The sequence below is a fragment of the Poecile atricapillus genome, chromosome 2 (assembly GCF_030490865.1).
Source record: "Poecile atricapillus isolate bPoeAtr1 chromosome 2, bPoeAtr1.hap1, whole genome shotgun sequence".
NCBI classification, from domain to species: Eukaryota; Metazoa; Chordata; class Aves; order Passeriformes; family Paridae; genus Poecile; species Poecile atricapillus.
This window is the reverse complement of record NC_081250.1, coordinates 79765413-79791762: the sequence shown is the minus strand read 5'-3', so window position 1 is coordinate 79791762 and position 26350 is coordinate 79765413. Positions and strand designations below refer to the sequence as shown.

General features: G+C 39.1%; 1 protein-coding gene across 2 annotated transcripts in view; it reads right to left on the bottom strand.

Moving 5' to 3' along the window:
• CTNND2 (catenin delta 2) overlaps positions 1-10195 on the bottom strand; it is a 691061-nt gene extending 680866 nt beyond the window's left edge. For both annotated transcript variants that reach the window (XM_058831646.1, XM_058831649.1), the window contains exon 1: positions 9732-10195. In XM_058831646.1, the coding sequence (XP_058687629.1) occupies positions 9732-9768 (37 nt within the window). In that variant the 5' untranslated portion in view covers positions 9769-10195. The remainder of the gene's footprint in view (positions 1-9731) is intronic.
• Between the last annotated feature and the right edge of the window lie 16155 nt (positions 10196-26350).

Sequence of the window (26350 nt, the reverse complement as noted above, 5' to 3'; positions counted from 1 at the left end):
AGGTTTGAGAATGGCTAAAATAATTTTATTTTTGCATCCTATTCCCTTAAATGTGCAACTTACTGTAGTGGATGTGAAAGAGATTTGTAATGTAATGCACAATATTAGGTTTTAGACACAACATTTATTTCTGAAACACAGCTATACATCTGCATTTCAAGACTGTGTCACTTTTCCATTTGTCCCATTCCTCCTGATCAACTCATGTTTTTGATACCACCACCTGTTCTCTTTTGTTTAGCAAAACCAGGAGGGCATTGCATAGTATATACAAATTTGACACTCCCAAACAAAACCATGCACAAAAAACCCCTTTATTTTTTGCCTTCTGCCAATACTATTTAGTTATGAAATCCAAAGTGGAACCAAAAGACCTCATTTAAGTAAAGGTTTATTAGAAAAGCATTTGAAAAGCATGGATACTTGAATGTTAAGATAAGAATATTAAGCCCTTCAAAAATCAAGAGTCCTTGCTTCTTTATTACAGTATTTTACTGGAGGCATGCTAAATACCTTATGAAGAAATGAATTTAAAAACAGAAGAAGGGGAAGAATAAATTGCTTTATTCCCAAGAATCATATTTCCATAAACTCAGTCACTTGTTTTAGGAGGTCTGTATAACTTCCTAGAGAGCAATTCCATTTGATGACAAGCATATTACACTATCAGGTAAACAAACTTATACTTCCAGAACTATACTGTTCTACAGGTCAGGAAGAATCTTTCAGTAAGATAAGTGAGCTAAACAAACTAGTATTCTGATCTTTTCCTTCTCTTCCCCATTTCTCCACCGTTTTTACCCCCACCTGTAACTCATATATTGACCAAATAGTACAAAAACTATTAACTACTACTAAGTTTGCTTGTCCTGCCTCTTTTATGATAACAGTGTAATAACTGTAATGTTCTTTAAAAACAACAACAAAAACCTCCACCACACTAAAGAAGTTCAACCAACAAAAAAACCAAACCAAAAACCACGAAACAAAACAAAACCCACTGACAAAGCTTACCCCAGCTTCTTCATTGCAAAGATTATCCTGTGGAATTACTAAACAGTCAAGTGAAAGAAGGCTGAATCAACAGAAAAAAAAGTTTTACTAAGGGACATCTAGTAAAACACAGGGGTCCCACAGAATCAGCTGGATTTCTGTTACCAAATTCAACAAAAGTACACCTGGGTTTTGTCTGAGGGAGATTACATTACATTGCTTTTGAGATTAATATGCAAGTTATGTAATGTGCATGCTAGAGAGGAATTTTTTTATTTGACAGAGGTGCAACTAATTCAATATGTATTTATAGCCCAAAAGAAGAATATATTCATGCAAGCATTTCTTAAACATGGTCAAACTCTATTTATCTGTGCAAGGTGTTCTGTTAGAACTGATGAACTTTAGTAAATAAAACACTCCCAAAAATGTATTTCTAAAAGTATTTTCTAGAAATCATCAGACTGGATCAACTACCTGTGTTAAGATATTGAATTATCACCTTTCCTATTCATTGACAACATGACAACAGGGCAATTATACCTTCCAGTCTGTCTCCCTGTCCCCAGATTGCCATCCAGCCTTTTTTTGGCCCGCTATAACCAGTATCTCAGATCTTCTTTGCTTTGGACATTATGTACAGTAAAAACAAACAAAAAACCCCAAAGGAAAACAAAACAAAACAAACCCCAAAATGTAAAAGCAATTTATATTGCAGACTCTTTGGCTCCTTGACAAACATTGTTGCTCCAAGTCTGTTCTGTCAATAGATCACCAACAATCTGTCATTTGGGAGCCTGAAATATTTTCATCACCACTGATCAAAAGCCAAGTAGTTCCTCCCTAAATATTTTTAGAGGGGAGACTTTGCTAAAAGAGTCTCAGGCAGAGTAATCCATCAGCAATGTCAGCCTGAGGACTCCAGTGGGAAGAACACAGCTGTGAAGGAAACCCTGCTCCACCTCACTGGCCAGCTCTCCTCTGAGTAAGTAGATATAGGGACTTCACACACAAACAGGAAAATCAGGTTCTTTGAAGTGGCTTTGCTCAGCCAGCTTTCCAATGAAATGACAGCAGCATGTTCAGGAGGTCAGAGATGCCAGGTCTCAAAAATCCAAAACGTTCCAAAATCCTAAAAGTAGGTCAAGTTTATGTTGCACTTAACTGTCACTGTCAGGTATAGCATATTCCTCAAATACCAGTGTTGCACTTGCTTACAAAAAAAAATTTTAAAAAAATTGAATATATAAATTTTATTCTGGAAATGAAACTAAATTACTATACGTATCTGTGGAATGTTTTATCCACTCTAAGCTAGATTGAAGGCATAAAACATGATCAAAACCTGGAATTTTGGTTGTACCACACAAAAACAGATATCTTCTCTGCTGAGTTCAAATACTGTTATTCTAATACACATGAAATAGAAGAAATATTTATTACTCACTACAAAAAATTCTCATCTCTTCAGACTGACTGGCCAAAAAACACAAAACAAAAGCTAAACAGCAAGACTTATATATGCACTGTATCTCCAAGACTTAGGGATAGAAAAGTAAGAATTAATAAGCAGATTAATCTTGGCTACTTTTACTTATAAGGTATTTGTAGAGGGGAAACGTGAGCCAACTAATCAAAACTCAGTCTCAAGAAAGGCAAAGAAGAAAAAAAAGGTTACATTTTACACCATAGCTTTCCACTTCATCCACATAGAGTACTTGCTGAACAGATCTATGCTGTGTAAAATACATAGAATATGAGGAAATGCTTGTTCCTTTCTGAAATGAGGAGTATTAACCATCCTTTGGGTGCTCATTACAGAATCTGCATTGAGAATTAAGTGCACATGATCCCAGTGGAAATACTCAGGGGCTAACGAACTTCCATAATTTGACCAGAATTTCATTATCTGGAATTTTTTTAAATTGAAAAAACTGTGTAATGACACATATTAGGAAGGCCTATGTACCTGAGAGTATTAAACAATTGCTTATCAGAATAGTGCATTATGCTTCACAAATATACTTCACCATGGCTTCATAATACCAAAGATTTTTTGGTACCATGAATCTGCTTTTAATGCCAGTTCTTAAAACTTGTGATTCTAAAATTACCCTTTGATTAGACATGCATGTTTCTAATTAAGTTCAACCTGTCTGTTCTTCTTTGAAGAGATTAAAGTCAGAGTCTCCCAAGACTCCTGAGGCTTTATGCAATAATTTACTTGTTCTTGGTAAAGGCAATAGAAGTCAGAAGTGAAAAATAAGTGCAATAATCTGCCAAGCTTGTCAGAAACACTTTCAACCAAAAATACATACTAGTGAATCTATAAAATCTGTAGGGGACTATCATGTTCATTACAGCAGAAAAAGAGGAATTGGTGTTGCCTATCTCCTACTCATTCAACTATCGGGTGCTGTAAGTCATCAGTAAAATGAATGTATGTATAGTAGCTAATCCTTAAGGTCTGTGGCAGATAACAACCCCTTTTTTCTTTCCCAGGATGGGCCAAACATTATAGTCTGAAAATCACACAGACATAGCTGAGAAGATCAGGAAGTAACCTGGTGATCTGTAAACAGGACAGGACTTCCAACCCTGTTACTCAAAATCCTTCTGTTGGGAAGGTTAACACAGTAAACTGTCAGAAGTAAACAGAAGCCAACAGTCTTCTGTTGCTTTAGTTGTAATGAAAATTTTGAGAATGCATTCTATATATTTGACCCTTATAAAGAAGAGATGCACTATCACACTTCCAAATTTTGCCCTGTACCATCAGATGACAGATATCAGCACTGCAGTGGAAATTCACATATAAAATCACACTATCCTTGTAACTCAGCCTTCAAAATCATTTGCAGCAAGAATTCCATGACTCACCAATTACTGTCAACCTCCTTCATTAGAATACAAACTTTTTAAAATACCCAGATTTTTTTTTGTTCTAGTCATTGCATTTCTAAGCAGACTAGGTCAGACAAGGTTAGGCACTGAACTGAAGGTTCAGGTTACCATCATGTGGTGATCAGTAGCACAGGTGCTTCATGAGAAGTACTCAAAAAGTATCAAATATGACTAATCATTTTGTTAAACTTTTTCAGAATGCTCAGACTAACCTAGATTTTGATTTTTTTAATAATTTGCTAGATATACAAACCTGTATTTAGTACCTACACTTTTTAGCAGCCCCAACTACAACCTTCCATGAGATTTCAATTTCTTGATCACACAAGACCTACTATGGTATCACGCCATATACAAATTAGATGATGCCATTAGGCATGTTCAAAAGTTGTCCTGAAGCCTGGTTGCCATAAGAAATATTAATGTCTCCAAGTATCTGCTTATTTAAAGAACTGACTCTAAAAATTCTGACATAGAAGACAACAACAGGGTTTGTACAAGCAAGATTTACATGTTTAATCCTGAGGCATTTCCATTGCTGAAAAGCTTTGAGTTGTTGTTTCCTGAGATAACCATTCTCTGACCTAGCCTTCTGCCTTTTCACTCTGCTTTTCGCTGAATATGAACATCCATATCTAATGTCATGACGTATTTCACGCTAAAAAGACCATGAAAAAGCTTTTGCCTTCCCATATGCCAAACAGATAAAGTAACAGTCAACCTCTTGTCAAGAAGAATGATTATTTTTTAACAAGTAAATTTGACTGGGGCAACAACAACCTGTTTTTGAAGAAACCTGATTACTACCCAGCCAACATGCCAGGAATTGATTCATTTATGGCATCTTCAAAAAAGCTACACTCTTTGCTCACATCAATTTAAAGTAATGTATATATTAAAAAAACCCCAAACAAACAAAAACTCCAAAACCACCTACAGATCAGCTAGCATATCAGGAACATACAAGTTCATGAATTTTAACATTTTGGTGGAAAACTAAAAAAAAAAAGTTTTTCTAACTAAAGAAAGTAAAGAAAAGTAAGAAAAACTAAAAAGTTCACATGTTCTGTTTATAACATCCAGTGCATTTTTTTCAGATACCCAGCTTCAACAATTGTAGAAGTCTCTCGGGAAGTAGGAATTAAAATACCTTGAAGCTCATTTGTCTGGAGCTGTAAGTTACCTCTCAGAGCATCCTTGCCAGGTCACCCTTCCAAACCACTTGCTGGTTCTGATGGAAAGCATATACTTTTACAGGATGAAGATTATAATCTATAATCACCCTAAAGGTGCAGCTAAAAGGTACAGCAATCTTCTACCATCAGACTGTAACTTACTTCTAATTACTTTCCCAAGCATCTTAGTAATTTGAATGAAATTATCTAATATAAATGAATGTGTGTTACGTCTTATTCAGTGCATTTAAAACAATTATGAATCCCATCAGAATACATATATATACTACCTGTTTATTTAATTTGGCTACCTTCAAAAGTTCAGCCTTAAAGGGATATTTGGCTACTTAATTGCATAACACCTGACAGTATTTGAACAGGAGAATGAACCCATCGCTGAAAAAATAAGATGTTTCTGTTAGATTAAGCAGACAAATTTAAGTTACACTGTCAGTTTCCAAAAGTAATTTTCTTAACCAAAAGGAAGTTGCTGTACTGTGAAGATTTTTGGGAGATGAAGAAATCAATTGTAAATCTGGCAAGGAAAAAAAGACTGGAAGACAAAAACATGGAAAATATAGGAGGGGAAACTGAAAAATCCTTCCCTACAGTATGTTTTACGTAAAGATGCTTTGGGTCTCAGTTGTTCTTGATTTTGGATGCTACAACTCAGACTCTACATATTTGTGGCTTCCTAAAATGAATTAAAATAAGTGGAAAATAATAGTTCATTATAAAGTAGAATTATTATGATTAACACAATAAACTGAAACAAAATGTAACATCAAACATGGTTATTTTATATATCTGAATTTTAGAAAGCTAACACCATTTCAGCAGCTCTAAGAAGCACAAAGTTTTAAAGTTTCATTAGAAACCTGGGGGGCTTCTTGGGGGAGTTTAGGTTGGGTGATTTTTTGTTGGTTTTTTTTTTTTTTCAGAAGCTTTAATAAAATAGGCAGTGACCAAAAGGACAACATAATACATTCTGTTCCATGCTTTATGTGTCTTGAAGTTATTGCTTATATACTATAATAGAATTTTGTAAAGTAGAATAGGCAGATTAAGAGCCAGTAGGATGCACTAGAAGTTACCATGCCAAGAGCAATTTAAACAAATAATAAATGCTTGCTTTCATAGATAATGAAATGTTTCTCTGTTTCTTAGTTCCACACTAAACTGGCAGTTTATATAAGAAAAAGAACAAATCTTTTAACATGGCAACTGGTTTACATACAAACAGACACCATATTTCCTTTTCAATACTACTGAATTTAAATTTTGTCCAGCATAATGCCAGACAATCTGGTCAGGCAATCTGCTTTTGCAACCCATTCACTACACTAAGATAGCACTTCCCAAGGAGATAGAAGAAATTGTTTCAGTGTGTCATGCTGGATTCAGATTTCTTTCCAGGTGAGCCTAACTATGAAGGAACCATTTAGCCAAAGGGTCCTGTGGTTTTGCAGTGTGTGAGCAGAGGACTACTTACTTGTCCTGCACAGGGGCTTCTTATTCATATGAGAGAAAAATACTTTTCCCACCGTGGCCCTGTTAAAAAAGGTCAGAAATACAATGTTTTTCCTGGTAAAATACCTTCTGCCATGACAAAAGCAATCTCTTCTTTAAAGAGCAAATGTGGTTTAGTCCTATTCGAGAGTAATTCTGTCACTTAAGAAATAAATTTTCCATATTTAAAATTCCTGCATCTATTAAGGTCTGTTGTTTACTTGTACTTGATTAATAATTCTACTCCTAAACTTAATATTGTGCAGTTAAATAGGCATCAAAATTCATCCTCTAATAAGATCTTACTGAGAACTTCAAAGAGAAAAAACAATCATTTTCATTTTTGTCAAACCTCAGCTGTAACTTCATGACTTACAAGCACAACCAATAAGCATCAAGACCACAGGTCCTTATTTAAGTGAAAAGTACTGTAATAATGCATTATCTTGCTGATACTCCTAAAAACAGTTGCTTCTAGGATAGAAATATGTGCTTGAAATCCTAACAAAGATATGCTGGAATTTCCACAAATGATCAACTCTAAAAATCATATCACACTGAACCATGAAATAGAAAATGTATCTGAAATTTAGTGCAAAATTTAACACTCATGAGTTCCGCTGATTCTGTTATCTGCTCCATTTACATGCCAATCTACACTCCTACCTAAAAAGGCTTTTCTTAAAACCCTTAAAATAAACTACTCCAGCACTTCCTTTGTAGCATAAATTGATTTTACACATGTCTTGAGCAACAAATACTCAACACCAAACCATAGTCATTAAATTGATACCATCCAGCAAAGGTAAATTATGCAAATTAAAATCGTGCAAAAACCTTTTTTTTTTTTTTTGGCTGCTACTATTTCTGTTTTGTGCAGCTGTCTGTTAGAGTTCATTACGCAAGGATGAAATTATCTTGGTGTTGTTATAAAAAAAACCCACAGCCAAACTCAGCAGCTTGTGTCACTGATCAGCTATTTATTGCTTTTAACATCTATTAAGGCACCTGACAAACAGAACTCAAGCTGGTGTCCTCTCCCAAAAAGCATCCTTCTTACAATCCACAAAAAGTCATGCAACTGGCATTTGGAAATAAATACTTTGCTTCCAACTAGCAGCTTTGGGGGGTATTTCCCTCAGTATGTATACATAACACAGCCCGCTACTCCTTTTTTTTTTTTCCCAAGCCTCTCTTATATAACAGACTGCAAAAACCATCTCTGAACAACGTGATCAAGATGTGATCTCCTCTTTTGGAACTACAACATTCAACATAATCACATTCAACCCAGTCCCGAGCTATTAATCAACTTTTTACAAATGACGATGATCGATCGCAAGTTCTCTGCAGTTTTTCAGCTGATAGTCAGTCAAGGTTCCCAAAGGATCATGTCATTCACAGACTAAAATGAGACAGCTTCACCAACTTGGCTCAGAAATTAGTCTTACAAGGTGACACAAGGGTATTAGATCATCATATAATGTTTTGCTTAAATACACAGTCTTTCAAAGTGGTTTGGGTTTAGTGTTGGGGCTTCTCCCCAGGTAACCTGTGTAAAGGCAACAAAAGCCCTAAAGCCACTTGAGTCTCAGAGGCAACACATGTAGGATATACAGCAGCCTTTTCTGGAGACCTGCCCTTAACCCCTTCATGCCATATAATTTATACACTGGCCAACTAGCTAGGCTGTTCAAAAAAGATAAACCCAGCCTACATGAGTTACATAATCAGTTTATTTTTTAAGACAGGATGAATATATCCTGAAGTACAGAATGCTAAAGATTTTTTCCCTCTCCTGATTTTGCTAAAGACACAACAGACTTACATAAACTCCATATAATTCTGGGTTGTCCTCTCTCTGTCTTGAAGTACGTAAGTCTTGACGTACCCTATGGAGAGGCTTGCTACAAAGCAGAGCTCAAGCTGACTCACTGTTTTGACTTTACATATAGGTTACATATAAAGACTGAAAATGCAATGTGAAGTTTTTACTTTGCCCTGTTATTGCAAATAATAAGGCATACATGTTTTAAGGGGCACAGATATCAGTTACTACAGCTACTAAAGTTAAAAGCTGGGTGTTCAACAGAGGAGCCTATTCATTTCTAAATATTTCTTCCAAGTTTCGGATTTTTCTTTTCTGTATTGCATAGGGTTAACAGTGACACCGTGAATCCAAACAAAGCACGCCCTTACAAAGTATAAGAAAATGTAACTGCACAAGATAACATTCTTCCATGTATTCATCCTTCCAGTCCCTCCAGGGGAAATTTAACATGGTTTCTAAAATTATGCCTCTTATGGGTTTTTTCATTTTTCTCCAAGATCCCCGGCCAGATGAATTTGTGTATTACATATACTGCCTGTGCCGCTGCACCTCCTTCCTCTGTGGTGACTTGATTCAGCTGAAGCTACGATTTGACCGATCGATGCAAGCACATTACACACCAGAATAAGAGTAAGGTAAGGGTAAAGGAAAGAAAAGCATCTCTCATTTCAGCCATTAAATATAGATCAACGAAACATCACAGCGTACATCGCGGCTCCCCTCCCCACCCCCTCCGCCCGCTCCTCGAGCGCAGGATTTCGCAGACGGTGGCTTCAAAGGAAGAACACACACCCCTCCGCACACACACATACATAGACACACACACGCAGCACAGACACACAGAAACACGCAGCAGCCGTCTCTCGGAGCCGCCCCAGGGCGCGGGCTCCGCGCAGGGCCGGGCGCTGCCCCCGTCCGCGGGTCCCCAGGCTCCTTCATCTTCCCCCTCCTCTTCCTCCTTCTCCCTGGCCCATGACTTCACCGCCGTAACGAGCACATTAGTGCAGGGCGTCGGGAGACACGGTGCCGCGGATGCCCTACATAAGCAACGACTAACGTAGAAAGAAAGGGAGGAAAGCGATGGAGCGGGGAGGCCCGAGAGAAAGAACCATGAGGAAATAACGCACTTTGTTACCTTTCGGCCGAGGACACAAATAACGCTACTTGCAGCCCAGCCCTGCCCGGCTGCCTGGCCGAAGGGAGCAGCGCAGGACCCCGAACCAAGAAGAAATATCACGCAGGAGGGAAGCGGGGGGGGGGGGGGGGGGGGGGGGGCAGGGGGACGGACCTGGCACCATTACAGTGCCTGTCGTACTCACCGATCGGCGCCGATTCTGCCTGCTTGCTCCCAAACATATACCAAAACCCAACAGCAAATCCTCAGTCCGCTAAGCAAGAATTAAGGGGGCGGCGGTGGGGGGGGGGGGCGAGCGACGGCTCCGGGCTTCACCGCAAGGTCCTGACCTTGCCCAGCTGCAGCATCTTCGGCTTGCCCCCCCCCGGGCTTGCGTGCGCGGCCGGGTGTCCCCGTGTCCGTGCGAGAGCGCCGATCCGGCTGCGAGGGGCTCGGCCGCAGGACAGCTGCCCGCTGGCTGCCGGGGCGAGGAGGGCTCGGCATCCACCGCCCCGCCGCTGGGGCGAGGCGCGGGGCCGCTGCGGCGGCGGCGGCTGGGGCAGGCTGCGCGGCGGCGCCGTAGCGCAGCGCGCCGGGCGGGCGCACCGGCCGCGGGATGTGGCCGAAGGAGACACAGCCGCCGCCGCAGCATCTGCCGCCGCCGCGCTCCCGCACGCCCTGCCTCTCTCCCTCCCTCCTTCCTCCGCCCCTCCCTGTCCGTCCCCTCCCCAGCAGGAGCGCGCCCGCCGCGGCCGAGCAGCCGGCGCTGGCGGGGGGAGATAGGGGGGCGGGCGGCCCCGCTACCGATGAGGCGCCGCCGCCTGTGCCGGGCGGGGCTGAGGTAGGGCCGGGCTGGGCCGGGTCCCCCAGCCTCGCCGCAGAGGGGCGCGTCCCCGTGTTCCCTCAAAACCCCGCGGCCGGGGGATCTCTGATTTACTAGGGAAGGGGGAGGCAGGGCGGAGGGAGCAGGTGTGGGAGCGCACCCTGGGGCGAGGGTCATCGGTGGGGAGCAGCTCATCAGCAGTCACCGCGGCTGCTGCTGTCATGGGTTGGGAACTTGAGGTCTGCCAGCCAAAACGGTGACAGCGACAGGGAGGCAAGAACCCGTTCTCCGGCTCGTGTCTACCTCGGGTCTCTCTTCCCATGCTTGGGAAACCTAAGTGGAAATCCTACCATGTTTTCAGAAGTCTTCTTGCGAGCACATAGGGTAAGGAATATGGAAGTCATGTTTTACTCCTGCGCACTCTTCTGCGCACTCTTAACCCTTCGTTGAGAAACTTGTGTGGAATGTAATTGCAGCACTCACCTGAAAGTTGCCACTCCACGGCTCCTTTCAACTTGCCGCTCAGAGTTTTGGTACCCGAATAAAACCACCCCATTTTTTTGGGTTGTTGCCCAGGGTAACCTCTGCTAATTCACTCTGGCAGCGGGTTGAGCATCAGGGCGGCACCGGGGACAGCCTCAGGGGCGGCCGAGGCGCCCGGGCAGCGCCTACAGTCATTTGCTGCCCGACCGCGCGGTCCCAGCACCTGCTCCGCAGGGAGGGACCCGCGTGTCCCTGGGCGCCAGGGGCGGCCAGGCGGGCCGCTCCCGCGGGGTACGGCGCTTCCAATCCATCCTCCCCGAGCCCCTCCAGCTCCGCACCGCCGCGCAGGATAAGTAATGCCGGGCCCCGCAGCGGGCTTGGCGGCGGTACCTGCAGCCGGGCTGAGCCGAGGCTGCAGCGGTACAGTCCGACCGCCGCCACCGGGCTGCACGGCGACTCGCTGCTGCCACCTCTCGCTTGGCGTTCTCGCAGCTTCCCCAAACTCTGCTGCGAGCAGGAGATTGACCTGGCTGAAGATCCCACTTCTTCCTGACGGATGGTTGAGGTGGCTATCTCTCCCTTAATGTCACGGCAACGCCGAAGGCCACGTTTTCCCACCGCCAGAATGCCTTGTTTTAGGCCTGAGGTCATTTTTTGGGGGGACGGAGCGGTTATTTCCATATTTATTGGACCCTACAGATGACTAGTATGTGTCCTTTCCCTGTGTTAGGCAAAGGTGGCCCATCTGTCTGTGACAAAATCGGTAAGTTGAATCACCCTCAGCTGAGGGTGATTCAGCCAGGCAGCACCCCTCAATGCCAATCTAGACCTTGCCTTAGGGTTTGACTAGGACTTGTGAGAAGAGCAACTCTGGGCTCAAATCTAGAGTAAGCCCAAAACCTCATTTTCAGGTTCTTGTCTGGCATGTCTTGATGCCTACTGAATTTCAACTATAGAGGGGAGCTTGCTGGTGGCAGAACACAGTGGTCAGTCCAGTCTTGACTCGAGTAGAGAAGTGACCAACTAGTCCATTGCCCAAAATTTTGGTTGGACCAAAAGTTTGTTTTGCCTCCTAAGTGCAAGACCCTGGATTAGATTCCCAGCCTGAGAAAGACATTCTATTTTATTCTAATCTAATCTAATCATTCTATTCTATTCTAATTCTGAACTGAAAGGACTGGAGTCACTCTCTTACAGTTAAACTTCAAGATGCACTTGATAATAAAATTACTGGGTTTCACAGTATCGTAGCTATGCCATAGCATCTTGCGATCTACCTTCTGCAGCCCAGCCTCTTTTTCAGATCTGAAAGGTCAATAAAGATAAAGAAGATTGAAAGAATAGAAGTAGGCTGTGTCCTCCTTCCATTCCCCCTCAAGTATTCCCATGTAATAGGGACATTTCATGGCCCTGGGGACTCTACATATTTGACCTAAATTGAAGGATATGTAGTATGTGCTAGTGAAGAATGAACCTAAGACATCTGATTCTCCCCATGCTGCAAAGTTTACCCAGCTGGCTATACTTATCTGAGTAGTTAGTATGGAAGCTGTTAGCCTGGAAGTTAAATATATTAACAATAATGATATATAATCACATAGACACCCTGTAGGGAAAGTGAGGCCTGGAGGCAGAAGGGTTTTGGAAGAATCTGTGAGATGCCTGAAATCTGTTCTTCTCTCACAAGTTTTCTTCCTTTCACATCAGTTTTGCATGAGAGGGATTTCATCTTAAGATGCCACAACATTCAAAAAGCTTCTCCTTTTCCTGTAATTTTCCTCTCCTGATTCTCCCTGATTCACATTTTCAATGTTCCCTGATACCAGGTGAGGTCATAGAAGGGGCCAGGACCAAGCACTTCTTATGGATATGGAGAAAAGTAACAAGGGAATTAAATCAGAGCTTCAATATGACTTTTTACTGCTGTCACTACTATCACTGAGGAAGAGTAAGGGAGACAGTGAGGGGTAAGAATGTGAAAAGCAGCGGGATGAACTTCTGGAAATGATTGTCCCATCTACAGTAGGTGCTGTCTGCCAACTTCATTCTCAGTGACTCAACCTCTTCTTCTGACAAGACAAAACAAAAGCATATGTAGGTGGAAGCTGTTCACCTTTTTGGTCAGTCCCAGACTCCTCAGATTTACAGTGTTTTCTCAGGCTTCTCAGGTCTGTACCTAGAAGTGGCATATCTATCCTATTAGTTAACTTCCCTGAGGGTTTGTTCCAGTTGAAGTTTTTAATTTTTTCCTTGAAAAAGATGGAAAAAGAAAAGGAAATTATCAAAGCAGATATTTTCTAGCATGGGAACTGTAAAATCATCTTTGCCATTTATATTTGCCTGTTAGATTTACAATGGATCTTGAGGCCTCCAATTTCTATTTGGTCAAAATAATGGCAAGTAAAAATTTTAGAAAATAAAAAAAAGAAGTAGTAACATTAATAGAGTTAAATGCAGTAATAGCTTTTTCAGATAATTAGTCCTCCAAATTACTTATTGTAAAAAACAATAGCAGTAATAAATTTTTCAAGTTTAGGCTCAAGGGTTCTATCTTGGAATATCTGGCTGCCAGTGATAATTTTCCCATCCTGCTAACTAAAAATATATCTTTCTCTTTGTGAAAAATTTTGTCATGAGGTAAAGTGTTGGAGTCAGAGGCAGAGAGTGTGTGCCCTTATCTCTGATACCTGGCTCTGACATCCAAGAAAGCGCTGAATTTCACATAACACCATGAAAACAACTAGGAGTGCAAGTGTGCAAATTAGAGAGTTTTCTTAAGTCACTGGGTGAAAAAGTTAAAGTTCAGAGTTTAAGATAGTTTACAGAACAAAAGACAAAATGGAGGATTTAGGGCATTGTCTCTTTTTCCTTCTTCTTTCTTCTTCATCTTCCTCTTCTAGAACTTTTTGGGTAGTAGTAAGTGATTGGATAGAGAATGCTGCAGTTTGTCACACAAGTGTTGGGTCATTGGGTCACTAAGAAAAATAATTTATTTGACATTTGTTAATTGGATAAATGAACATATAAAAAACCTTGAAGAAATTCTTTGTTAGACATTTTGCACCTTTCCATCTTAGAGCATGTAGCTCCTTCTTCCTTGTGTATATATAATATAGATAAGAGAAAAATAAACAACCAAGTTTCAATGAGAGAAAACTGCCTCTCTCTCATCAATCTCAGTTCAAGGGGGAAAAGGAGCCCAGCCACAAGTGTCCCATCAGGACAGTAAAGGATAAACCTAGCAGTGGAGGAACCCAAGGAAAAGTCCGTTAGTCAACAATTGGATGAGCCATCTAAAATATGGGCTACCTAGACACTAGTTGCATCTGTATGTTCTATGTCAACATAAATCATATTTAATTTTTGTTCAATCCTTCTTGGAACAGAGTTTGGAAGCTTGACATTTGGGACAGAAAGAAAAACATTTCTTTGATGTTTTGTCTTTCTTTAAGATTATGTTTAAATTTAAATGTATACTTTGTATGAAGATTGATGAGATCCTCTCTCATGGTCCAGGTCCAGCAACTTCTTTTGTCATGCTGACATGGGAACTTTCCATACTAAAAATGTAACTGACGTGAAATTAGGTATATATAATAGCTTCATGTTTCAGACAATCTTTAGCAAATATGGAGTAAAATTGGGAAAACTTGGTTTTGCTCTTTTTAATAAACTGAAAAGCTAATCAAGCATGAATAGTTTTTCAAGTTTAGAGCAGTATTTCAAATTTCTTGCAATTACTGTCTTATCCCTTTCTAAGAATTATTTCAAGGTGAAATTATTAGAAGAAGTTGACAACATCTATCGAAATACATTTCAGTTAAGAAACAGCATCACTTGGGTCACACAGTGACACATGGCGTCTTAATGAAACTAAGCTGGTAATGAATTCAAATAATTGATCCAAATTCTTGTCTTTTATTTGACCTTGATGCTATCTTTAAAAAGTCAAATAATGATTGAATTATACTGTATAATACATAATATAATATAATATAATATAATATAATATAATATAATATAATATAATATAATATAATATAATATAATATAATATAATATAATATAATATAATGTAATATAATACTGTATGTATTCCATCTCCTAAATTGTTGCATAAAATTGTATAACATCAAAGTACCCACAAATCCTGAGATGAGGATGATTTTCTATACCACAATGATGACTTGACAAGAGAAGGCTTCCATGATTGTATTTGCATAAGCTTGCATTTTCTGATCTCATGAAAATATTTTTTAAACAGAGGTCTCCTAAAGAAATATAAGGTATTTTCAATTCTGAGTAGCAGCTGGCTTCGACTCAGTCTGATTATGAGTAAATTATTGTTGAAATGCTAAGCTTGGCTGGCAATAGGAAAATACAATTGAATTTGTAGTACCTGCAGATTTTATAAACAAATCTGTATTAGCATTGGGAGAATTGTTTTTTATGTACTGAAGACAGCTCACATCCCTAGAACCTGACTGAGATTTTCTTATTCCCAGCTTCATCCACTGAGGACCAGATAGGCAGTAATGAACAAAATCTCTCTGAAACAGCAGTATTAAAATATTTTAGGCCTATTTTATCTAAAAAATCATTGCAAAAATTATTGTTTAGTGAATAGCTGCCATTAGTTTCCTAAACAATTGGCATTTTGTCAGATTTTCACATGAAATTATACAAAAGGTTAAAAACTCAATTGAATTCAATGGCGTGTGTCAGCTATGATCAATCAGAGCTCCTGTTCAAGGTATAGTAAGGGAACTGCAATTTTTAATAATAAAATTTTATCTCAATGTTCCTGATTAATGAGCTAGTTAGAGTTTCACTTCAAAGAAAACAGTGAAAATATTTAAGGGGGTAACAGACTTTTTCTTTTCAATTAAACAGATCTGATTTAAAGAGGTGTTGTGGTTTTTATTTTGTGGCAGTTTTGGGTTTTTTTGGTATATTGTAATTTGGAAGGTGGAAGGCAAGAAGTTGAAATAAAAATTAACGTGGTGTAAAAACTGTTCTTTTCAGCATCCAGTAAAATAAAGTTTGCTGTTATAAGTTCATATGCCCTGTAAATGAATAGGCTATACAAAGAGCTGAATGTTCTGAAATAATTTGTAAACTCTAATCCCATGAAAGAAAGCTATTTCATTGTCTTCACATCACCCAGTATTACTAGCAGTATGGTATCCACTCAGCTGCAAATTATAATCTATGGATTGGGTATCTATGGATGTTCAAAACATGTTTATCCCTATTATTGTCAACTGAAATGACAAGCCATTCTCAGGATGCATCCTTTAATACATTTACAGCTGTAAAAGCATTTAGGAGTAAGGTATAACACTTAAATTAAAACTATATTGTACTTTTGGATTCTTTTTTCTCTTCTCTGTATTTGTATATTAAATAAGTCCATCTCAACAAAAAGGACCATCCTGCAAAAAGGCAAGCAGAAATCTTGCCACAGATTCAGAAAATGGTGCTGTTTGAATATAAGTTAGTGAAACCTTGCTATAATGATTATCCTTTTATTTAATCCATTTATGTCCGAGTTTTACTTTCCATCTTTCCACAGTGCAAAAGACTGTCAGAGTTCAAGGAACCAGTAGATTTATTATCTAGTTAGACCTCATATTGCATAAGACTGAGATATTACTTACCCTGAAGGCAAAATTAATGACTTGAAATTATGGAATGCTGGGTCATTTTCTAATCTGTGCTCTATTATATTTAGTCAGTACTAGGAAATATGAACTTAGTTTTACTTCACTGTTACACTCCATGAAAATCATGGTCCAAAAGTGACACACATTTACCTTTTCTAACCAGTGAGATTTTAATTATTTAGAGAGTCTTGGTTTGTTTTTCCAGTGCTCAGGAGAGCTTCTCATCTGACACTTTTTCAGAACTTTACTCTAAATTTAATTTGATAGTTTCACTAACAGCTCTTGTGGAAAGCCACGTCTATGAAGCTCCATGGGTACACAACTGTTAGCAAGGACAACTTACAAGAATTGTCTTCTTATGTGGCATGCACATGAGTGTTTTAATGTACAGGAAGACACATGGTAATATTCCCCATACCTGAAGTTTCTTGGGTATGCCACTGGTGCATTCAAAATATTTCCCCCACCAGTGGCACCAAGGCTGAAGTCACAGATGGGGGCTGTCTGGAGAGCATTAATGGCAGTGTGGACACAAGGCCCTCCAGCATATCCTGTACATTGTAAGGCCCAAAATACTTCACTTTCGTTTCTCAGCTGAACTGTTCTGCACTTTATAGTTGTGAAGCAGATTGCCTTACCCTTTGACCTCATAATTCTCTCTGTCAGGCCTCAGTTCATCTCAAAAAAGGTTGGACTGTGTCAGCTCATCTGATTTATGCCTACTACCCAGTTTTACCACTTTTTTTTTTTTTTAATAGGCTATCTTGCATAACTGGCTATCTCTGGTCCTATACGTGATTTGGACAGAGGTGCATTTGTCATCCCATAGAGTTTTCAGTAGCAAGCTTACTTCTACAAACTAAACTTGTTTAGAAAGAATGATTTTCAGCAATGAAGGAGGACCAGTTGCTGCAGTTTAAATAGCCATTCACATAAGAGCTGAAAGGCTGACTGTGCAATGGATGAGTAAAATATAGAATATTTCCTATGAAAGTTTACAACATCATGGTTTTCTATCTGGGAAATTAGATTTTTACAATGATATTTTAAAAATAGAAACAGTGAAAATCTGTGACACAACATTTTAACAATTATAAATTGTTTAACTTGGTACCATTCTTAAAGTCTGTTGGTGTCTCCTGCTCTTCGTGATCATTTTCAGCACATGTTTTAAGTTCATCAAGAAAATATGCGGTGCACAAGGGGCAGGATGTGTTTTTCCTCATTTCCTGTTCTAATCCTGCTCTTTCAATTTCAGGGTAACAGATTTTGAAGAAAAACTTGAGTTTCTTACCCTATGCTTTTTCAGCAGAAAAGCTAACGGCTTATTTTCATGTAATCCTGTTATGTAAATCTCTGTCTTACTGCACACCTGATCTCCCTTGTGATAGTTTTAACTTAGTGGAAAACAGAAAGGTATGTTTTTTCAGCACCACCTGCTAAAATTACAAAAGAAAAGATAACTATGTTTAGTATTTTCTTACCTTTTATGAAAGAAGAAATAAATGGAATTAATAAGCTGTAAAGTACTACCAAATTATAAGAGGGAAATAAGATGTTTTGTGATCCTAATGTAAAAAAATTATCATCACTATTATTATTTATCAAGTACTTATTAAAAATGCACTTATATAAATTTATGTAGTCAGTAATTTTTGCTAAATTTTGAAATTTCCACAACTTCTACTGTGTCTATGCAATACGAAAACAACTGTAGCTGTTCAAAAGTATCATAGTCAGTCCCAGCATCAATACTTTCGGAGAAACACTGAAAGTATGCTGTGACAGCTCTGTTGAGCTCAACAGGAAGAATCGTTTTAAAGGGGTAAAGCCTTTTAACTGAGTTTAAAAAATCTTTGACATTTCCAGTGTCAACTCTGTCCCTAAAGTAAGTTACTATTGTCTTATACAGAGTTTAGATGGCAAATCTTCTCCTTTTTCACTCTAGTATATAAATTTAGAAATTTGTATTATATTCAGTGACATTTGGTTATATTTATGTTATTTATGATGCCTGCAAGATTTTTCAGCTGTTATAAAGCAGCTGAGAATGGTACTGTGGTTTTGGAAGTTTGAACACATTCTGTAGAAAAATACAGGTGAGCAATTATCTATCTTTGGATTCTTTTTTCCCATTGCTTATTCTAATGAGTGATTGACAATGTAGTTGCAAATTTAACTTAATACTGCATCAAGCAATTGTGTGACACATAGGAGACTTTGATCTTCATATACTTAGCATGAATTTTATTGCTACAATGTACCTTCACTTTGTTGAGGTAGCTGTTTCTTGTAAAAAATGATTATACCACAAAACAAAATGTAAGATATGTCGATATGCTGTTATTTTAGTAGTACATAGTGGCCAACCCCCTTCACCTTTCAAAAGCTATAGTGTTGTTTTCATACACAGAGCTCAAAATGGAAGAATCATAGAATCACAGAATGTTAAAGGGTGGAAGGTGCCTTAAAGATCATGTAGTCCCAACTCCTCTGCCATTCACCTTCCAACAGACCAGGTTGTTCAAGCTCTTATCCAGCCTAGCCTTGAACACTTCCAGTGATGATGTATCCAAAGTTTCTCTGGGCAACCTGCTCCAGTATCTCACCACCCTCACAGGAAAGAATTTCTTCCTTATTTCTAGTGTAAATTTTCCATTTCATTTTGTATTAATTACATTTTGCTTCTTTATAGAATGTGTTGTGTGTTCATAATGGCAAGCATTAATTTCAACAATTTGTAAATTTTATCCTTCCCTTAGGTTTCATGTGTAGAAGTCAGTGTATTACAGTGAAGAAAAATACTTTGATCTGTAAAAGATATTTCATCAGTGGTTGTTTAGCAACTGGTTCTTCAGACATATATTGTGTTAATCTATTATAAAAAGTGTGATCTCAAGATTTCACAGTGATAATGATAGCAGACAATTTGTGTGTTTAATACATATATATGAGGTGGTCATTCAAACAGAGGGCTGAGGGTCAGGATAGTCTGTTACAGATCCTCACTGAGACAGGATATGTCTGTAGCCTCCATACAACTGATGTCTACAGTTTCACTTACTGAATGGGGGTATCAAACTTGTTAGACTAGACTGAGGTTTTTGGATGCAGAACAATGTATAAGCATGATAGAGAATTTCCCCCAATATAGGCAGTGTACTCCAGAATGGGCAAGTACAAGGAGCCACCACAACATGAACGTCTGTGAAAGACAGACTGTCCTGACTATGACTTTCACAGGCTTCTCTTCTCCCACTGCTTTTTCAGGTGGTCTAGGTTTTCCCTCTTATAAATAACTGGCAAATAAATATGATGTTACTGGAAGAGGTGAAGTTGTCCACCAGATGCTGCAGATTAATATAATTTTTTATGAAGAATGACACAAACTGGGTACTTCTGACCATTTTAGTAAAAGTCCTGACTACTCTTTCAGTTCAGACAGATAGTGGGTGTTCATCACCCTTCCAGAGCAAGGGGGAAGACTCTTCCACTTATATATCAAAGCTCTTGATTTCTTGTCTCTATAGATCTACGATCACCTAATTTAATTTCAATGTTATTGTCCACCTCAGCCAACTCTGTCAACCTTTGTTTTTAATCCCCTAACATCCTATAGTCAGTTTCATCCATTTCCTTAAAGCTCCTTAAAGATTCTGAAAATGTTTGCTCTTTTCTGAGAGACCTATGACATTCTTTCTCCCGCTCTGCAGCCCTTCTTATCAGTTACAAAAAGCTGATGGAACCTCTCCAAGGCCTTGAGTTATTTGTACAGTTTTGTTACCTCAATCTGTGAGCTGGGAGATCTGGTCATAAATATTGTCTCTGTTATCTCATTTTCCTGAGGGTCTGTGTATCAAAGCAGGGTTTATTACTTTTTCTGTGTCTTCTCTTTATTTTTTTCAATAACATTCTCAAAAAAATGTCCTTACATTACAAATGTCACATATCCTTTATATTTTGCACAGCTTTTACCTTCCACCTATCCTTACAGTACTTATCAATACTAACACAATGTTTGAGCAACTGGAGCTCATCTTCTTAGGAGAGCTGATCTAGATGAAAAAACTAAGCTAGTGCTTTTTGTTTGAGTCATTTATTAAGAGGATTCTGAAAGTAACATCACCTGGTGCTCTTTCAAGCACTACAATGTGCTTTTTGCAGGCTCTAAAGAGAGCAACAGCTACATACAATTACTTTGATTTTTACAAAGTATTTTACTGGTAGAATAAATGCATTGATATTAAAAGGAAAACACCCCTGGTAACAACAAATAACTAGCCACTTGGATTATGTAATAATTTAACATAAAGACTTAAAAACAACTCCAGTCCTGTGGGCTTTTAAAATACCCAATTATCTTCAGATCTTTTAGTGATGCTTTGACAGCTTTTTTACAATAGCATCCAAGACAGTCTGCATATTCTGCACCAAACTCCCAGTATTCAGCAAAAACTGATAAACCACAATATTTTAGGTGCAACCCTCTACTTTTCCTAGGGTTTTTTCTTTAGCTCTTTCTAATTTCCTTGCTCTAGTGCCTTATGTGAGAACTCGCTCATGAGACTTTCTTTCGCTTAATGTTTTTTAACTGTGAATCAGAAATTATTGAAAAAGCTCAGTTTTCAGTAATTATTTTTTCCTACGGAAGGAGAATCCTTGAAGAACACAAACTATCATGTGAAGGGAAAAAATCCAAAGGAACTGGACAAATTAGTCTCAATTTTGATTGATTAAAATAAATTGACTTCTTATATTGACTCCATCCTAGAGGCAGTTTATCCTTTCTTATTGTGTCTGCAAGTGGCACAAACCAGACTTTACTCACCTTAAGGTGCTCAGATTTTTGAATGAGCCACAAATTTGATAGACTTCTTTAATCTAGAGTTTTAGGCAGTAAAAGAGTGGGGAGGTGGGAGTTAAAGCCAATTTTGGCCTTTCCAAGAATTACGTCAGGAATGCATCCTACATCCTATATATAGGAAAATACATGGGTGAATAAAAATGGTTTCTGAACGACATGGAATACCCTTTTACAGCCTACAAACCTTTAAAACTCCTGTGAAAAGAACTGGTATTGCATACTGCATAGTATAACACAAAAAAGAGCATCTTTATATAAATTGGTGATTATTTTAGTCATTGCAGATTCTTAAGAATTCACAGATTGAGGTAATTTCCCTCTAAATTCCATCCTCACATGCTGAGCCAGCTAATCTGGAGGTCAAATATTCACCAGGTCTACTGCAGATACATTTTGAAAAACTTAGGGAAGGAATGGTTGCTTCTGAAGGCAATAGTAAAGAATGATTGTCTAGTAACTATATATAATTTTCTGGCATCGTTCATCTATAGAGTGGATATCATCCTTTTCTGAAATATATTTAAAACCATTAACTTTTCCAAATTAGATCTTATCTTACCTAAAATATTCAGTGTATATAGATGGTATTAAATTTTCTCCTTTATTCTTTGTATATGGACAATAGGACTATGTAACAGGTGCACGGTGTGCATGGACACATGGATGGCTTAAAACTGTGCTGTCTTTCAAAAATGATCCTCTGTGAGTAACCTTTTCCTGCTTACATAGTTTATTTATTCCCATAGGACTGACTTCTTGTGGGAACCTAATTAGATGGGAAAGATCATACCTTGAACTGGATTCCTAGACAGAGGGAATAAACTTGAAGCCTTCGGGGGCAGGGTGCTGGGTGCTATCCTTACAGAGTCATCCCAGAATAGGCAGGGCCTTAGGCTTAGAAGGTCAAAACCCTGTCCTGCGGCTGCAATTGGATACCCTACCCTCAGATACCACTATGGAACACCAGGTTAGACACACCCCCAGGTCTTTGGAGGCAGCCCCTCAGACCATGTGGTCTCTGTATGAACATTAAAATCTATCTTGGGCACTCCATTGTACTCATCCTTCTATATTTGCCACGCTGCCTGGCTGGACTAGTCCTAGGTCTCAGCAAGCCAACTGTGACAACTTCTAGAGTTGCTTTTCTCCTTTTACTTACACAACTGCACACTGCATTTCTAACCATTTAAATTTGGTTTTTTTTAGTTTTGGGATCATCTCTGCAATTTATCAAAGTAATTTTGAATTCTAAGTTTATGTTTCAACATGCTTGAAGTATCACCTGATTTTGCATCACCTGTGCATTTAATGAGCTTGTTTTTATTTTAGTATCAAATTCATTCATGACAAGATTTAAGTAGAAACAGATTCTGAGCTGCCGTCTTCCACTGTGGGTGGTAATTCATTGATAGATGCCCTTCTGATTAAAGGTTTCCAAAAAGATTTACACCCACAGTGTAGTGGATTTATCCAGATCGTCCTGTAATAAGTTTTATCTACATTATGTATCCCTAACCTGCTTACAGAGTATCATGTAGGGCACCATTAAAATTTTTTATTATTCTTGTGATATGAAACATATATCTATGTCCCTGTGTTTCCATTCTATCCACAAGTTTCATTAGCCCACTGTTGGATAAAATTATATTGATTTGACACATTTAATGTTTTTAAGACTCCACATTAGCCACTTGAATTCTGCAATCTTTCAGTCTCTTGTCTACTTAGAAATGGTTTAGTTACTTGTATCAAGGTTGCTCGAGGTCCATGATGAAGCTGAAAAATCTGAAAAATCCCCATGCAATTGTCCACCTCACTTCTTTTTACTGTTCTTAGGGTTAGTCTGCACTTAGGCCACCTTTTGTCCTTATAAATTTTCAAAAATAACTGCTAATAAATGTGGGGTTTTTTCAGCCATTTTGATAAATATTTTAGAGTTAAATTTATGAAGGCCAGCTAATTTCCAAACAGTTCTCTTACCTAAATGTATTCACATTTCTTTTCCCCTTGTTCTAGGCTGACATCTTATCCCACTGGTGTGCAATGATCCATTGAAAGCCAGTGGTAATTGATGGGGAATTTTGGAAACGCAAGTTTCAAAAAGGGCACAAAATTCATGGGTTGTCTTCACTTTTGAGTAATGAGTGGGGATTTTTTTTCCTACTCTTCTGCTAGCAAGCTGTGCATATGTTATGGGGATATGTCTTGTCAGTTTCATGGTGTTTATACTTTGGTCTTTTGTTTCCATATGCTCACCTATGTTATTTTGTATTAATCTTTGGCAACCTGATTTTGTCTTCACTTCTTGGATTCCTCTTTTGCTTGAAGTAAGTGAAGAAGTCATTAGTTGCATCAATCACTTCTTATCCTTCCCCTTCACTGCACTACAAAATTGTGTGAAAATATGACTACGGCTTAAAAGTCATGTGTGATATGACATTCTTCAGAAGAGGTTATGCCTACACAGAAGTGAATGTGATGGATGAAAATTTATCAGAGGGAGATATACAGCCAATACAGAGCGAATTAGCTTTTTCTAAATCAGATGTACATTTAATTTACATAGCATGCAGAAACATTGGAGTTGTTGTAGTTTATAAATTACATATTTTAAGCTGAATATAGAAATATTGTCTAGGAGAATATTAATGCCTTTTTTGTTTCTCAACTGTTTTTATAAAGCCTGTTTTATAACCCTACAAGTCTGTTTTGCAAACAGTGCTAATACCAGTCAATTATACTAGCTGGCATTTGACAAAACCTACAAACACGTAACAAATTACCAACTGAGTCACTACATAAGCAGGATCTTACAGCTATGAACAATGCTACTATTTCTATTTATAGGTGTTTCTGACTGTTTTTGTTTTGATTACTTACACACATATGCACATAAGTGGGGCTCATCAGCTCATTACAGCCTCACAGTTGACTCAGTCTTGCAGCTGATGCATCTACAGCAGATCAGTTGTTCCTTTGTTAAAAGCTGACACTACATCTTGTAAGAATTATTATAATTCACATTTCAGAATTCAGTACTTCTGGACAAGGGTGGATCCCCTTATACTGAAATCATTAAATAGTGTCGCTTTTTGCATAATAAATGACATCTGACAAGGCATCGTATCTTGGTCCTTGGTAATTAAAAATCCTAATTATTTATATAATATGTAGTATGTTATATAATATTAATAATATTTTCTTTTAATTCTGGAGAATATATGACCTCTCACTCTATGAAATGAAATGATGTAGCAAATAATATGAAAAGAAATAAAAGATTTTACATTTGTGCTGTCATACATGCAAGCAGTGACAAACAAAGGAATGTCTGCATTACACACCTCAGGCTGTGAAATGTTGATGTGGAGGCAGATAAGCTTACCAGTCCTCTCCCTTGGAGGGATGTCCCTTGAGCGGGCTGTGATAAAGCTTAGCTCAAACCTTCCTTTGGAGAGATACCCCTTAGACTGGACCATCCTCCCTTGTCATGGTAAGGGCTTCAGATATCCCACCATGCTTTGATGCCAGTGTTGATTCCTCGGAACCCATTGGTTTTTTCCCCTTGGTACCACCTTTGTTTTCCCTCATAAAAACCTCAGCCTCTGCCCAGTTCAGAAGGGAGCCATCGTTCCTGACCACCCTTCATAGAACTGCTGGACAGTAAAGGCTACCTCTGTGGAACTGCCATATGATGCTCCTGTCTCTCTGTTTCTGTGTCAGCCTGGATAATCTCGTAAGCAGAGCTGGAATCACTGAGCTGGAATTCACTGAGCTGACTGCTTGAAGCCACAGGCTGCACCTTGCTGAGGTTACCTGGGGGCCAGAGGACTGCCTGAGACCCCTAGAAAGCTGTCTCTCAGGACATTTCTCTCTGGGAAGGTCGCAGCATCCTGTGTTGGACCAACGAACCTGCCTGGCCGCCGCATATTGCCAAATTTTTTTTTAGAGAAGAAGGGCTTTTAGCGTCCATTTCACCTCCCATTCTTCTTTTGTGTTGTCATCAGAAGAAAGGATTCATCAAACCTCTGTGTCCTGAGATCCACAGTGAAATTACCATAGCACTACAGCACCTGCTTGTAGCCAACAATTTCTTTTACTCTATCTTTGGACTCAAGACCTTTTATATATTTCTTTTTCTATTGGATTCACCTCTGGTGTGCTGGATTCAAGAGGTGCAGTTGCTCTCGTGCAGAGAAATTCCTTACCATTTCAGGACAACATGCCACTGCACAAAACATCTCTCTACCACACTCCAGCTCCTCCTTCATGAAGCTTTTCCCATGCTGAGAACAACATAAAGAACCATTATAATACTGAAGGTCAAATATGTGTTTCAAATTCACAGAGCTTAGCTTTATAGAGCATAATACTCCCACAGGCATTGACTGAGAGGAAAATGAGCCAGGTTTAACTTCTAGTCTTTCTTACTTACACACTCAAAGAATATGCAGGGGAAGTTAGTCACTAGCTAGTCCCTGCTTTGCTTTTGGGAGTCAGAACAGAGGTGGTGCTCCAGGATGCAGCTGGTACCACCTATTTCCTGCTACTGTCAGAAGCTGTTGCTATCACAAGGCAGAGGAAAAGAGTGAGCCAAGGAAGGCTGGAAATGTCCATCAGATGACCTCTTCTGTCCTACTGGTGATGAAGGAAGCTGTGAGAAGGGCTCAAAAAGGCAACACTGAGCAGCCCAGGAAAACTGGGGAATGCCCAGCACTTCAAACGACTCCCACCTCTGGGAAACCTGGACCTCACATGTCACATGGGTGCTCTGGCTGTAACTGGAAGAAGGTGGCTATGAGTGAGCTCCAGAAGGGCTGGGATGGAAATACTGACAGCACATGCTCTGGACATAGATGGTGAGGAGTATGCAGCATGCACAAGAGCTGCTCCCACCCTTGCTGTAAGGCCTTTTCCCCTCTTGTCTGCCTAATTTTTGATGTAGTGTCAAGACTTGGCTCTGATTGCATCAGAACAGATATTTCTGT